This window comes from Ovis aries, chromosome 3 (genome assembly GCF_016772045.2).
Source record: "Ovis aries strain OAR_USU_Benz2616 breed Rambouillet chromosome 3, ARS-UI_Ramb_v3.0, whole genome shotgun sequence".
NCBI classification, from domain to species: domain Eukaryota; kingdom Metazoa; phylum Chordata; class Mammalia; order Artiodactyla; family Bovidae; genus Ovis; species Ovis aries.
Window position 1 is genome coordinate 204,468,099 of NC_056056.1, and position 15,761 is coordinate 204,483,859.

Genomic DNA, 15,761 nt, shown 5'->3' on the forward strand with positions numbered 1-15,761 from the left:
CTGTAAAATGGTTTAGGACTAGAAAACAGATAAAATTTGTGTCTTTCCCCTGTGGCAACTATAGTTGGTTTTTTGGCCCAGCAGATGCATAATTTCTCCTGCTGTAAAGATCAAGTAGGATTTTCATTGGCTACCTCTCTCTCATTCCTGAAGATGTCACGATCAATTAGTCTGAAATTATTGCTGTTAATTGTCTGCACTTTAAATTCACAATTATTTTTAAGCTCCGAAAACTACATTTGTAGAAAATAGACCACAGTTTTAGGGAAACTCTTCAAGTTATTAGAGATGGTAATGATGCCACATCTCTAAATTAAAGCTTAGCCATGTTTTCCAAGTAATTGATTCTTTTTGAAGTCCCTGGCCAACATAGATTGATGAATCTAAAACGCACAGAGTTTAAAATGAGAAAGATGGTGCAAATACCAGAAATCAGATCCATTCCTATTTGCATTTTAGAGCTTTTCAATCATCACTACACATGAAAGGAATTACTGGTCTTGGTCAGTGAAGTCTTTGGGCAGTTCTAACTCAGAGCAGAACCGGCTATCTTCTCAACCTGAACACAACTGATATAGAAGGCAGATAAAAGATAACTGCAGCATGCCCTAAGTGGCAGACATATATACCATTCTTTACTGGACAGCTGAAAGTCAGTCATCATCAGTAGATAATCTAAATCAGAATGCTCTGCTGATATACCAGGTACAATGGAGGCAATATATATGTTCTTGATTGCTGGTGAGTGGATGATAGGAATTTGGGGAAATGGATTCATTGTACCGGTAAACTGCAGTGGCTGGCTCAAAAAGAGAGCTGTCTCCTTGACTGACGTCATCCTGGTCAGCCTGGCCACCTCCAGAATCTGTTTTTTGTGTGTGATATATATGGATGGTTTTATTATGGTACTCTTTCCAGATACATACAGGCATGGTGAGATGATGAACATTTTGGGTATTTTCTGGACAACTTGCAATCATTCAACTGTCTGGTTTACTTCGTGCCTCAATGTCTTCTATTTACTCAAGATAGCCAGTATATCCCACCCAGTTTTCCTCTGGCTGAAGCTGAAGATGAACAGGGTATCCTTGGGATTCTTCCGATGTCCTTTCTCATCTCCTCAATTGTCAGTGTTTTACTGAATAATGATTCATTTTATAACATCAGAATCAATAATGAAGCAAACATTATTTAGGAATTCAAAGTAAGTAAAATCCCAACTGCTTTTAAATTGATTATCCTGAACCTGGGGGCTATGGTTCCCTTTATTCTTTGCCTGGTCTCATTTGTCCTTTTATTTTTCTCACTTTAACACACCAAGCAAATGAAACTTCATGCCACTGGGTCCAGAGACCCTAGCATAGAGGCCCACATGAGGGTCATAAAGACAATAGTCATCTTTCTGGCTCTTTTCATTATGTACTATGCAGTTTTTCTCATTGTAACATCTAGCTTTCTGATTCCTCATGGAAAATCGGAGCTGATGTTTGGTGGCCTAAGAGCTGCCATTTTCCCATTGAGCCATCCATTCATCCTGCTAATGGGAAACAGAAAGCTGAGGGAGGCTTTTCTGAAGGTGCTGGGGATTTTGAAGGGTTTCCACAAAAGAAGGAAATATTTTGTTCCCCAAAGAATCCTGATATAAGCAGAAAGATATCAACAAAAGCATCTCTCCCTTCTCTCAATTGTTTGCATTCCATTTTTATTATGTGCCATGGAAATCATTCGTATCTGCCATTATTCTAAATACTGCTTCTTGTTTCTGTCTTGAATAATTTTGAATCTAATGTTATAATGGAGCCAGATGTGTTTATCTTCACAGGAGAAATGAATCTAAACCTCACGTTCACACTTCACACCATTGCCTAAATGCAAACATGTTCTACTTCTTTCTGCCTCTTACTGGTAAAGGCCTTGAACTCAATAATAAACTCAATAAGAAGAATTTCAAGTGCACAGGCTGTGGGGAAGAGAGTTTAAAACACATAAAATCAACCATGTAAACTAGTTTTGTATCATGACTAATTTGTATCTGATTGCACTCTTTTCAAAACTAAAATCCATTTTCACAAGGAGACTTGACTTGTGAGAAATTTATAATCTATAGTGATAAAAATGAAGTTTCATTTACACATTTTGACTTTTATTAAATGGGTGTTTATGTTTGCTTTTTTGTGCCTCCCTATTTGAAATTCAGCTTGACCCATCCAAATTGCAGAACTTAATAGCAAGAAGCCTATTGCAAATTCATGAAATATAATCTCTTAATTTGCATGAGATCAATTTCAGCAAGACATTTCAGTTATCACTCAGTCAGGGGTGATAATTGTAATTTACCCAGGCTACAAATCTGGTCATGCTGTTTGCAACAATCAGATGGCTTATTCTTCACAAATGTAGAGGCAATTCTGTTTCAGAGGAGAGCTTGGAACTTTCGGAGGATATATCAAAGTCAAAATAATGGCAAAGGAAAAAAAATCATTCTACGATTTGAAGAATGTATTTGTCATGTTCTGCTGGTCATTTTGCAGTAATATTTGAGATTAGGGTGGTCTCTCTCGACATGTTCAGTATAGAAGACCACATCTTTCTGACCATAACGACTGCAGAATTCATCATAGGAATGTTTGTGAATGGATACATTGGACTAGTAATATATATTGATTGGATTAAGAAGAAAAAGATCTCCACAACTGACTACATCCTCTCCAATTTAGCTCACTCCAGAATTTGTTTGCTTTGTGTAATGACACTCAACAGCACCATACTGGCACTCTACCCAGGTGTTTATGAAAATGAGAAAATAAAGGTAGTTCTTAATATCTTCTGGACATTCACCAACTACTTAAGTATGTGGTTTGCCACCTGCCTCAGTGTCTTCTGTCTCTTCAAGATAGCCAGTTTCTTCCACCGACTTTTTCTCTGGCTGAAGTGGAGAATCAAGAGGGTGTTTCACTGGAGCCTGCTGGGGTCCCTGGCCATTTCCATGTTGATCAGCCTTATACAAGCAACATTAACAAATTCTGATTATGAATTTCTCAAAATTGAAAACTTAAAAGAAACGTCACCGAATTGTTCCATGTGAGTAAAATTCAATACTTCAACCCACTGACATTGTTTAACTTGTCAGCAATTATTCCATTTACTGTGTCATTGATCTCATTTTTCTTTTTAATTACGTCCCTATGGAGACACAGCAAACAAGTGAAATCCAGTGTAACAGGTGCCACAGACTCCAGCACAGAGGCCCACGTGGATGCCATGAAAACAGTGACCTCATTTCTTTTCTTCCTTTCTGTATACTACCTGGCCTGTCTTTTGGCAACATTTAGCTACTTTATGAAAGAAAGCAAGTTAGCTATGATGTCTAGAGAGATTATAGCAATTCTTTATCCCTTAGGTCACTCACTGTTTTTAATTGTTGGAAATAACAAGCTGAGGCTGGCAGCTGTCGGGATGCTGAGATGTGGGAAAACAGTCTGCATGATGTAAAATCTTGGTCTTATAAAAGGACTTTAATAGCAAACCTTATTTTCTAATAAAAAAACTCACTTTTCTATCATAGGTCCATTTTCATTGTTTTCCAGCTTTTCTGTTTATTTTGGGTACACAGCTTTGAGGAGTAGTGAGACCCATTAGCACACTAATGGATATATCTTTTGTGTCTTTTTACACCACAGACATTCTCATCTTCACACTCCCTTTCCTAAAAGAATTTCAGAGCGCACACTTCTGATTTTGTCTCTTCACTGCCAGTATTGGGCTTGTAATGCCTACTTAAATTCCCTTAAGATTTTATTTTGGCCCCTACTAAAGTGCACCTGGGCTTCCCTGGTGGCTCAGATGGTAAAGAAACCGCTTGCAATGCAAGAAACTGGAGTTCTATCCTTGGGTTGGGAAGATTCCCTGGAGAAAGAAATGGCAACCCACTTCAGTATTCTTGCCTGGAAAATCTCATGGAAAGTGCATCTGAAACCCCAGTGGTTTCTCTCTCTCTCTTTTTACCCCCTCTATCATACAGTTTCATTGCTGGTCCTTAACTGTTCTCCCTTCATGGCTCTGCTGAGTCCCTCCAGTTTGACATATGAACTAGGAACTCAGATCTCTTCTATCTTAACTAGTTTAGTTTCCCAATTACACACTTTTCTCCTCCCAAGTGAGTGATACTTCTGGTGGTCTCCCACTTAATATTTCCTGGTGATCTTACTCAGGCATCTTCTATTCATTTCCTTGAAATTAAATTTTCTCACAAACAACTTGCTTAACAGGCAGCACTGGGCTAGGAATAGAACCCATTCAATCATCTCCCTTTAAGGGGCGTTCCTAAGTACTCTTTGTAACTTGGGTAGAAGTAAGACCTGCAGGTATTTTCTTTTTCCCATTCAGGACTTTAGAAAAGAAGTGAACTGGGAAGAAACTATCATGCACTGTGGTATAACTACATACTGTCACTAAAAAAGCATTATGTCTGTAACATACAGAGCAAGTTAAAAAAAAAAGCAAAAAGAGAAAAAGAAGACTCATTAATAAAATGTGGTTCTACTGTGAATATCAAATCCTTCCTCCCTAGAGTGTTATTGAAACATTTGATCTGGCACATCTAAAGTCATGTCTCTTCTGATCTGACTCTACAATTGGCCCCCATCATTCTCTGTGTTGAATTCAGGTCTATTTCAATCTACTCATTTCCTTTTATTAAAATTAATATATTAATTACCTGAGGATTATCAATTTTTCTGCATAAGATTATGTAAAATTCACTTTGCAAAGTAACAGTATTTAGTCTTAAGTAAATAAATGTCATCAACTGTATCTCTAGTATATCAGCTATTATAATGTTTTATTAACTTTTGTACTGTTTTCTGTAGTAACTGCGTTGTAACTTACCTGCTGACAACAATAGTAAATATAAAAGCTACACTTATTTGCAAAAAAGATAAAGACAGAAGAATTGGGGTTTTTTTGATGGAATATACTAATATAGTCTACACAGAATTTGTAAATTCTATGTTGGGATTAACTATATATTCTTTTATAAGCTTTGATGAAATAAATGTTTTATAACATTTGTGCTTCTGGGAAGGTTTCCTTTCATCCATCTGAAGTCCTGTCTTTCATGTTTTATTTTCTGTATCTCCAGTGTTTCAAATATCTCCAGTGACCGTCACTAGGACTTAAAGTGGCGGACTTGTGACAAAATGCTCTCTTGCAGAATTTCTTTTTCTTTTTTAATTAAGTAAGGGTATGTAACATGAAATGTATTGTTTTACAAATTTTTGTGTATGAGACAGTATTGTTGAGTAGATGCTCAATGTTTTATAGCAGATCTCTATTTTTCTGTCTTCCATATTTATTATTTCCTCTATTTATTTACACTTATTTATCTTCCATAATGGAACTCTGTACTCCTTTTTAAAAAAATATTTATTTATTTATTCATCAGATCTTAGTCATGGCACACAGAATGCAGGCTGTCTAGTTGTGTCATGCAGCTTTAGTTGCAGCACTGGGATCTTAGTTCCCTGACCAGGGATCAAACCCATGTCTCCGGCAGTGGAAGGTAGATTCTTAAACTTGGACCACTTGAGAGTTCCCTGAAACTCTGTACTTGTTTAATAGGAGCTATTCATTTCTTCCTTCCCTCAGGACCTGACAACCACTGTTTTACCCTTAGCTACAGGACTTAGATTATTTTCAATACCTCATCTAAGTGGAATCATATAGGATTTGTCTTTCTGTAACTAACATTTCATTTGGCATAACACCTTCCAGGTTTACCCAAGTTTTTGCATACTGGAAGATTTCTTTCTATTTTAGGACCAAATAATATCCCACCATATGTCTATGCTATGTTTTCTTTATCCATTTATCTGTCAGTGAGCAGGTAGGTTGTTTTTATATTTTAGCTCTTGTGAATAGTGCTGCAGTAAGCCTAAGAGTACAAATTATCTCTTTAAGATCCTGCTTTTTTCAAGATCCTGATTTCCCGTTCTCTTGTATATACACCCAAAAGTGAGGCTGCTGGATCAAATAACAGTTGTATTTTGAGTTTTTTAAGGAACTTTTATACTATTTTTCCCTTTTAGCTGCATCATACCTTCCATGCTATAACAACACTAGTAAAAGATAAAATCTACATTAGTCTAAACTTTATGTGGGTAAATGTATCATTTCATTTACTGTGAGTAGGTTATTCACCAGAACACTGTAGAGAAGAAAATGATGTGCCCGAGTCAGGGATTATTTCCAGGATCAGAGGAGGGCAGTCACCTTTGAACTTTGCTATTGAGAAAGCAGTTTGTCCAAAGTCAGGGCCACATGCAAGAATAAATGTCTAGACTTTGAGGAAGGATTAGAAAAGATATTCATTTCTCTGGAAGGTACTGAGATTCCCAGAATTATTCCATAGAAATGCAATGATGTAAAGTGTTTGTAACTCTGAATTAGAGAAGCTATTTCAAAATAGGAGTTAGGCTGTAAAAATGAGGTTAATTTCATCTTAGGTCCCCTGTCTAACAATCTAGAAGGGTTAAGGACCTAAATGTGTGTTCATGCTAAGTCACTTCAGCCATGTCCAACTCTCTGTGACCCTATGGACTACAGCCCACCAGGCTCCTTCTCTCCATGGGATTCTCCAGGCAAGAACATTGGAGTGGGTTGCCATGCCCTCCTCCAGGGGATCTTCCCAACCCAGGGACTGAACCCATGTCTCTTGAGTCTCCTGCATGGGCAGGTGGATTCTTTACCACTAGTGTCACCTGGGAAGCCCAAGGGCCTAATTATTCAGATGCAGTTTGGTACAGCAGAGGGTAACGAGTAGAATGAAGCACAAGATTTTACTCTTTTCCCTCTTGCATATATAACTGCTCTTGAGAACACTTTAAATGAAAAAGAAAACCCTAATGGTAATCAATACTCTTCTTCACCATGGCTCCCTCTCCTTCTTACATACAGCATAACAAATGTACATTAAATGACCTTTAAATGTCACATGTCTAGTAGTGCCTTCTTTTAAGAGACCTTGTGCTATATAATTGTTCACCTGAACAACCAAGACAAACGAGGTACTTTTTTAGAATTGAATAGACTTTATTTAGTGTTAACCTTTTAAATTTCCTGAAAATATGTAGCTCTCAGTGTTGACTCAAACTTTGGATGTTTAGTACTAATCAAAATCATATTTTGTCAAATTTAAGACTCTTCTTCAAATTTCAGTTTTTGTGCATTTTCTAATTGCAAAAACAAACAAACAAACAAACAAACAAAAAACAGTCCCTGAGGTTTAGATAAAATACAAGACACCTAGTTAAATTTGAATTTCAGTACTTCCCAGAAGTACTAATCGCATGTAATTTGGGACATACACTAAAAACTCTTTCATTGTTTATCTGAAATTCAATTTAACTGGATGTACTGTAAGTTTGGTTTTTCCCGGTGGTTCCAATGGTAAAGAATTTGCCCACAATATGGGAGACCTGGGTTTGATTCCTGGGTCAGGAAGATTCCCTCGAGAAGGGAATGGCTTCCCGCTCCACTATTCTTGCCTGGAGAATCCCATGGACAGAGGAGCCTGGAGGACTATAGTCTGTAGTGTCGAAAAAAATCAGACATGACTGAGAGACTAACACTTTCACTTTTTTCACTATAAGTTTATTTGGTAAATCTGGCAGCCCTATTAAAATTACTAGTGTGCATTACAAATTAATGAATCTAAATTTGCAAAACATAGCCTGAGAAAGTGCCAGACCATGAAAGTGAATCAGCCTAATTTGCATCCTAGCAAGCTATAGCTCAGCCTAAATGAAGCACATGTGGAAAAGTAAAATCTGCAAAGAAAGTAACTGGACATAGATAGACATAGGGTCCAGGGACCGACAACTGCATTACTTGTTCAAGACTAGCTAGGATTTAAGGAAGACAGCAACAGTTTCCATTTGTCATTTCAGTCTCCATCTCAAGACAGACTACAATAAAAGGGAAAAGGAAAATTACAGCAAAATCCAAGAAGTAGATGTAGATACTACATCTGTTCAACTAGAAGTGAACCAGATATTTCTGCATTTTACGATGTCAAGTGAAGTGCAGGGTATCTTAATGCTCATAGCAGCTGGGGAATTTTCACTGGGGATCTTAGGGAACGCATTCATTGGATTGGTAAACTGTGTGGACTGGATCAAGCACAAGAAGATTGCCTCCATTGATTTAATCCTCACAAGCCTGGCCATCTCCAGAATTTCTCTCTTATGTATAATACTATTGGATTGTAATATATTGGTCCTGTACCCAGATGTCTATACTGGTGGTAAACAAATGAGAATCATTGACTACTTCTGGACATTAACCAACCATTTAAGTGTCTGGTTTGCCACCTGCCTCAGCATTTTCTATTTCCTCAAGATAGCAAATTTCTTCCATCCATTTTTCCTCTGGATGAAGTGGAGACTTGACAGTGTAATTCCTAGGATCCTGCTGGGGTGTTTGGTCTTCTCGGTGTTCATTAGCCTTCCTGTCATTAACAATTTGGATGATGATTTCAGGCATTGTGTCAAGATGAAGTTGAAAACAAATATAAGTCGGAGATGCAGAGTACATAAAGCTCAGCATGCTTCCATCAAGATACGTCTCAATCTGTTGACACTATTTCCCTTTTCTGTGTCTCTGGTTTCATTTCTCCTCCTGATCCTCTCCCTGTTCAGACACACCAGACGAATGCAGCTCCGTGCCCCGGGGAGCAGAGATCCCAGCACGGAAGCTCACGTGAGAGCCATGAAGGCTGTCATCTCCTTCCTCCTCCTTTTCATTGCCTACTACTTGGCCTATCTTGTGGCCACGTCCAGCTACTTTATGCCAGAGACTGAATTAGCTGTGATCGTTGGTGAGTTGATAGCTTTAATCTGTCCATCAAGCCATTCACTCTTCCTAATTCTAGAGAACAAAAAATTAAGACAAGCATCTCTAAGGGTGCTATGGAAGGTAAAATATATCCTACAAAGAAGGAATTGCTAATAAACAGATCTGAAGATAAGCAATCACTTTGTAGGACAAAAGAAGACAAGATGTCCCTTAATTATCTTTAGTTCTTGCATTAATGATGGTTTCATATATCCAATTACTCTTAAAATGTACTTAGTATACTTGTAATTAGAACTTAGGAAATCTCAGATAGAACTTATTTTGCATCTTTCTCTCCACCTCTCTTTCTCTCCATCTCTCTCTCACTGTTTCCTTTCTTTCTGTTTCCTCTCTCTCCCATTCTCCAGGGCTTTTATAAACATGTTTCAGAACATGGAGCAATTAATATCTTAACAGTAACTGCCAGAGGAAAAAGTATCTTCATAGTTGATTCTAAATCATTTCTCCAGATACAAAATTGTTTGTCCATTTCAGGACAACTGTAACAGCATCTTGCTGCTTTTTGTGTCCCTGGTGATGCTAACTGGATTCTTCCAGATAATCAAACTAAACTCAACTTTTGGAAAAGACTCAATAAGGTGACAGGTTTTTATCAAATGCTGCGTAATTCTGAATGTAGCAGAAATTAGTACTGATTAGAATCACCACAAAGATATTAATTGCGACTAAAATAAATATTGCCCCAGCGAGTTCAAAACCATTTTAGGGCCATGGACAATGAAAGAAAAGACACTGTATGAGAGAAGGAGAGATCATTTAGAAAGTTTGGAGAAAGTAAGATGGACTAAAGGAAGAACCTAGCTAGAACTTTAGTGCTCACTGAAGGATGTTTTGCCACACAGGATGTGAAAGCTTGCTTTCAGCAAACTAAGACTGCACTGGACATTGACTGTCAAGATACCACAAGATGAGGCCTTCAATCAAAAGCTTATATGTTCCATCAAAAACACATCAGTTATGCTGTGATGAAGATATTTTGGAGAGACCACCTTTGCTATTAACCAGACAAGAATAGTGGTAGACTTTGTGTGCAGAGGAGGAAATGTCTATAAATAGTCAATAAATATAGTGAAAGTCAAAATTACTTTTACACTAGGAGTTTCATACGCTGATTTTTTTCATCTCTGAATCTGAGAGTGCAAAAGACATATTGATTCAACTAATACATTTAAAAACATTTACTGAACACCTTGTAAGTTAAAGAAGCAATAGAAAATAAGACACATAGGCTGAAGCTTATAATCTTTTCAATAGTATTAAGGACTATTGCTCCCACTCCCTACCTAAGCAGAGGCCAGTTTATGTGGGTTTTATTAAGCATGGAAACAAAGATCCCTGAGGGCTAATGGGACTCTTGGAAGCTCTGTGTTCGACGTCTTCATGTTATGAACCCTAGAAACTTGATCATTTACTCACATTGCAATCATGGCATGTCAACTTTCAGTTTTTTTGGGAACAGTAACCAGGCAAAGAGTATTTATATGGAAACAAGCCTTATGATTGTACCTCTTAGTCATTCTCATTATTGACATATTTAGGGTAAAAGTGATAGGGCTAAGGCAATTGGTTTATCTTCTAAGATTATGTTAATTCTGAGAAATTATGAAGAAATAACAATAACTCAGGGTTCAAAGGAGTATTTTTACATTCTTTTTCACTCCTAGTGTGTGAAATATTTTTTCAGGCTTTTTCTAAGAGAAGGTAGTGACGAAGTTACAGATAATGCAGGCAGATTTCTTCTTGCTTGCATTCCTCCTTTAATAAATAGATATCTGTTCACACACTGAATACCTAAGCATCAGGCAGCGTCCTGGGTGCTGAAAATACAGATGAAATGTGACGGAGTATATGCTTTCACACAAGGCACAGTCAAGGAAAACATTATAGAAGACAGATAATGATCAAGTAAACAAACAGTTACAGTCATGATTAATACAACTGAAAAAAAAAAATGTCTGGAGATAATGGTTAGCTTCAAATAGCATAGTCAGAATAGACCTACCTGAGAAGCTGACATTTCAAACTGAGACTTAAATCACAAATATAACCCAACCATGCAATATTTTAAACAAATAACACCAAAAAGATGGCACAGGAAGTACCAGTGCCTGAGGAGCAAGTATGTGAGGCAGAATAATACGAACTAAATGATCAGAGCCTGGTGAACCAAGGGTGAGTACAAGGTCATGAAGGGCCTTAGATCATGAGAAGGAACGTCCTTTTAAGTGCAGTGGGAAGAAACTGAAGAATTGAAACCATGTGCAACATAATTTGATTCCTACGTAGATTTAAGTTCACTTTGGTTATAGGAAGACTGGATAGTGTATGTGTTGAAGGTGGAAAGGAGTTCAAGTAGGGGGACAAGCTAATAATTATCATAGTTAAGTAGTCCATGTGAGAAACCACAGCGGCTCAGATTTGGATGGTAGAAATAAAGTTAGAGAATTTTTTAGTGAATGAATTCTCTATATTGTGTAGATAAAGCTGATAGATCTTGTTATTTGGTTAGGTGAAGATGTGGGGTTGGGGGGAGGGTATTGAAGAAAAAGAAGATCCAAAAAACTTTTTAGATCGTTTTTACTTTAGCAATTGGGAGTACACTGCTATCTAAGATTTAGGGGGACCTGTTAATTGAAAAATGGCAAAAATAGAAATCAAAAATTCTACTTTTTGCACGTTATGCTTGAGAGATCTATAAAATAAGCAAATGAAAATGTCAAATATGTAACTGAATATGTGAATCTGTAACTAAGGATTTATTGTTGTTGTTCAGTCGCTGAGTTGTGTTCAATTCTTTTGCTGCTCCATGGACTGTGACCTGCCGTGCTCCTCTGTCCATGGGATTTCTCAGGCAACAATACTTGAGTGGATTGCTATTTCCTTCTCCAAGGGGTCTTTCTGACCCAGGGATCAGAGCCTGCATCTCCTGAATTGACAGGATACTTTACCACTGATCCACCAGGGAATCCCCATAACTAAGGTTAGTTTCAGCTAAAAAAATACTCACAACCTAAAAGTTGAGAGTTATATTTTATTCAGTGGGAATTTTTAGGACTTCAAGCCCAGGAAGCAGTATCTTATGTAACCCTGAGAGACCTGCTCTGAGGAGGTGAGGAGAGGAGCTAGGGTATATAGAAGTTTTGTAACCAAGAGAATGTGGTTGAAACATCAAAAGATTACTGCTAATTAAAGAAAACCAGATATGTCAAATTAAGGAATTTAGTGTTTTTCTATGTATGGGAAGATCCAAAAAATTACTGAAGTCATTTCTTTGATATGCATCTCAGCTATCTTGGGACTGGTATCCTGTGCTTTCTCATCCTGGGTCTCCTTAGGGAGAAACATTGAGGGGAGGGAGAGAAAGGGAGGGGTGTGGAGGACTGGTGACAGCAGCTGACTGGTGTCAGGCACCCTCTTTCTACCTTGAGGTCCCCTGGGGCTCATCACAGGGGTAGCTGTAGCGTGATGGCTTAAGAGCTGCAGTATCCTTTGTTTTCTGATATGGCTTGTGACATTTTTTCATTGACAAAAGCCTAGTGGAGTGGAAATTAGAGATGTCATTGTTTTATAGAAAGGCAAATGCTGCTCAGAAAAAGAGTAAAAAATCCTAAAGCAAATTTGCTTTACTTCGTGTAAAGTACTTTAGTGTACTTTGGCAATGAGTACACTAGAATTGTCAGTTGCAGCAGTTAACCAGCATTACCGTGAGGACAGCAAGTCCAGGCAGAGCGCTTAACACCATGCACCGATCCAGAGGAATCTGTGGTGAAATCTAGTAGGAATGGTATTCCCAGGGTTTCAAATAGATACAGAGTCTGATAAGGTACTTTTTGAATTATGTAAGAGAAAATGAAATGCCAAATTGCTGCAAGAGATTACTTCTCAAGCTTCCAACTCTGAGTCACTTCACAAAAAGTCCATTGAAGAGGAGGCTGCTTTTCACTGAGAAATGACCTTGCAAAACCATTGCAAGTTTTCATAGCATATGTTTTCACAACCTTCAACCGTCCTCAAAGAAGACTTTGTTCATCTGAGAGAGTAGTTGTGAATTGGGGAAAGAGGGGTAATTAAATAATTTGAGAGCTGTTAAATGTAGAAATACCAGAACCATAAAAATGTCTTCATCATCATAAAAATGTTCTCATCAGTGAGAATGGAGTCTTGGGCAGTGGCGGGGCGGGGGGGGGGGTCCAAATACCCACCAGTGGTTAGGTTATCTCCCTAGTCTTCAAGAAAAAAATTGGGATGAATGGTACTTAGTATCTGTCATAACACAGCATTGAAGACTTTTAAATTTCAGATGGACAGAATGACTCATCTCATAGATATCAGTAAGCTGTTCAGCCATTCACCTTTTTGAGTAGATGTTGAAAGACAGGTACTAGTCATGCACCAGAAAGCTAGAAATACACAGAGAAACATACACAAATTTGGCTTCAGGCAGCAGTTCTTACATAGTAAGGTGTGGATGGTCAGGGTTTCAGTCAATCTAATTCTTACTTCTTTGGGCAGACACTAGTGATGACCGCCATGTCTCTGCCTGCTTTGGAAGCAACCATATGGCTCCATTCCAAAAGACAAAGCATGTACAGATAACCAACTATGAGTCTCAGTGCCAACCCATCATCATTGTCTTTGAAGAAAATTCTTCCCTAAATCTGATTAGGATCCCTAAGTACACAGAAAAGATCCAGATAATCTGATACTGTCACCTTTCACTATCAAAGAGGATTGGTTCCAGGATTTACCCCTTCCCCACAGATACCAAAATCCTGGGATCCTCAAGTTTCTTATACAAAATGGCATAGTATTTGCATATAATCTACACACATCCTCCTGCAATTTAAACCGTCTCTAGGTTATTTATAATACCTAATACAATGTAAATTTAATATGAATAGTTGTAAATATAATGTAAATGTTATACAAATAGCTGCCAGCATGTGTCAAATTTAAGTTTGCTTTTTGGAATTTTCTGGAATTTTCTTTCAAATGTTTTTAATCTTGGGGTTGGTTGAATCTGCAGGTGTGGAGCCTACAAACACAGGCTAAATACAGGCTGATTGTATTTAATTTCTGTGTGAAATTTAGAACACACAACTAAAATTTACATACAAATTCCCACTTTTATCCTTAAAATATGATTGCTGCTGTGCTGTGCTTAGTTGATAAGCTGTGCCCAACTCTTTGTAACCCAAAGGACTGCAGCATGCCAGGCTTCCCTGCCCTTCACTATCTCCCAGAGTTTGCTCAAATTCATGTCTATTGAGTCAGTGATGCCATCCAACTGTTTCAATCTTACGATGTTGGTGGGTTTTTATTTTTTTACTTTATTCCCCCAAGATTTCAATAAATAATGGAAAATTGGGAAAGATCACAATTGGAACTCCCACCCTGCTTGCATGGTGAAAAAAAAAAAAAAAGCTGCAAATTTCTTCCCAAATCCTCACCCAGTCATTTCTAAGTATTCCTGTTCTCTGACTTGTATATTTTCATACATATCACATTGTGAAATTCCATCTGTAGAAAGACCATGTTATTTTTCAGAAACTGAAAAGAAAGTCAATCAGGGCATTGAGAAAGTTAGAACAACCAGAGATTAATTCTGCTTCCAAGGAAAAGTCCATTCCTAGATGTGATTCCAGAGCTGAATCTGGCAGTGAACCTGGAAATGAACAACATTAAATATGTTTGGTTTCTCTGTCTTTTATCTTAGCATGTAAATTCTTCATTCACACTAATACTAAAAGCAAACTACGCCATTGATAGAAATGTCCACTAGAGCCTTCATTTTTATCATCACCTAATTTTATAGACAATCTGCTTGGTCTATCTACATTCACATGTATGACTCCCCATAGGAGAGTCACAACACTCACAGAAACAAAGAGCTTCTCTGTTAGGCACAATTCCTAACCTGACTAATACTGAGCCCACCAACTGAAGGTTGCTCCTTAGTAACACCTCTGTTGGTCTCCACTCAGAGGCTTTGGAGGTAGATGGAATAAATGTGTTGTAATTAGTCTATACAGGCTTTCCTGGTGGCTCACTGGTAAAGAATCCACCTGTGATGCAGAAGTTGCAGGAGACGCAGGTTCAATCCCTGGGTCAGGAAGATTCTCTGGAGGATGGCATGGCAACTCACTCCAGTATTCTTGCCTGCAGAATCCCATGGACAGAAGAAGCTGGTGGGCTAAAATCCATAGGGTCACAAAGAGTCAGACATGACAAGCAACTTAGCAGGCACACATAGCACGCATACACGCAGCTAGTCTGTATAAGCTCTTTCATTTAAAAAACCTGGTAGGTAAATTTTCTCACTGTATCATTAGCTTGCTACGGTTGCTATAACAAAGTACTATAAACTAGTGGCTTAAACAATGAAAATTTATTTGCTCACAGACCAGAAGGCCAAGGTCAATGTATGTCAGTTCAGTCTCAGGGCTATGAAGAAGAAACTGTTCCGGGCCTCTCTCTCTCTGTTTCTGGTGGTTTGGTGTTAATCTTTGGTGTTCCTTAGCATCTGCCACATCATCTCAGTCTTGCCTTCGTCTTCACGTGGTTTTCTTGTGTACGTGTCTGTCTCTAAATCTTCCCTTTTTATAAGGACACCAGCCATGCTGGATGAGGGACCCACCCTATTTCTTTTCCATATGAGCTTGTCTTAATTACATCTGTAACAGCCCTGTTTCTAAATAAGGTCATTGTTCTGAGATACTGGCATTAGGACTTCAACATGTGAATTTCTGGGAGACATCATTCGATGCATAATACTCACTTTTGGACAGACTTAACTTCATACCATTTCTACAAATGCATGTTTGCAGAAGAAATATGTTGAGTCAAAA

The 15,761-nt window shown here is 38.0% G+C and overlaps 3 protein-coding genes across 3 annotated transcripts; all 3 read left to right on the top strand.

Moving 5' to 3' along the window:
* The first annotated feature begins 481 nt into the window (after positions 1–481).
* On the top strand, positions 482–1,645 carry TAS2R9 (taste 2 receptor member 9). The gene is given in 3 exon segments (XM_015093968.2): positions 482–503; positions 685–1,080; positions 1,083–1,645. Coding segments are annotated over 3 exon segments (981 nt in total).
* A 918-nt stretch (positions 1,646–2,563) lies between these two features.
* Positions 2,564–3,492, top strand: TAS2R8 (taste 2 receptor member 8). Its single transcript, XM_012176118.4, is given in 2 exon segments — positions 2,564–3,044; positions 3,047–3,492. Coding segments are annotated over 2 exon segments (927 nt in total).
* Positions 3,493–8,067: 4,575 nt separating this feature from the next.
* Positions 8,068–9,006, top strand: TAS2R7 (taste 2 receptor member 7). The gene has a single exon (XM_004007560.4). It carries the CDS (start codon positions 8,068–8,070, stop codon positions 9,004–9,006), a length of 939 nt encoding a protein of 312 aa, XP_004007609.2.
* The last annotated feature ends 6,755 nt before the right edge of the window (positions 9,007–15,761 follow it).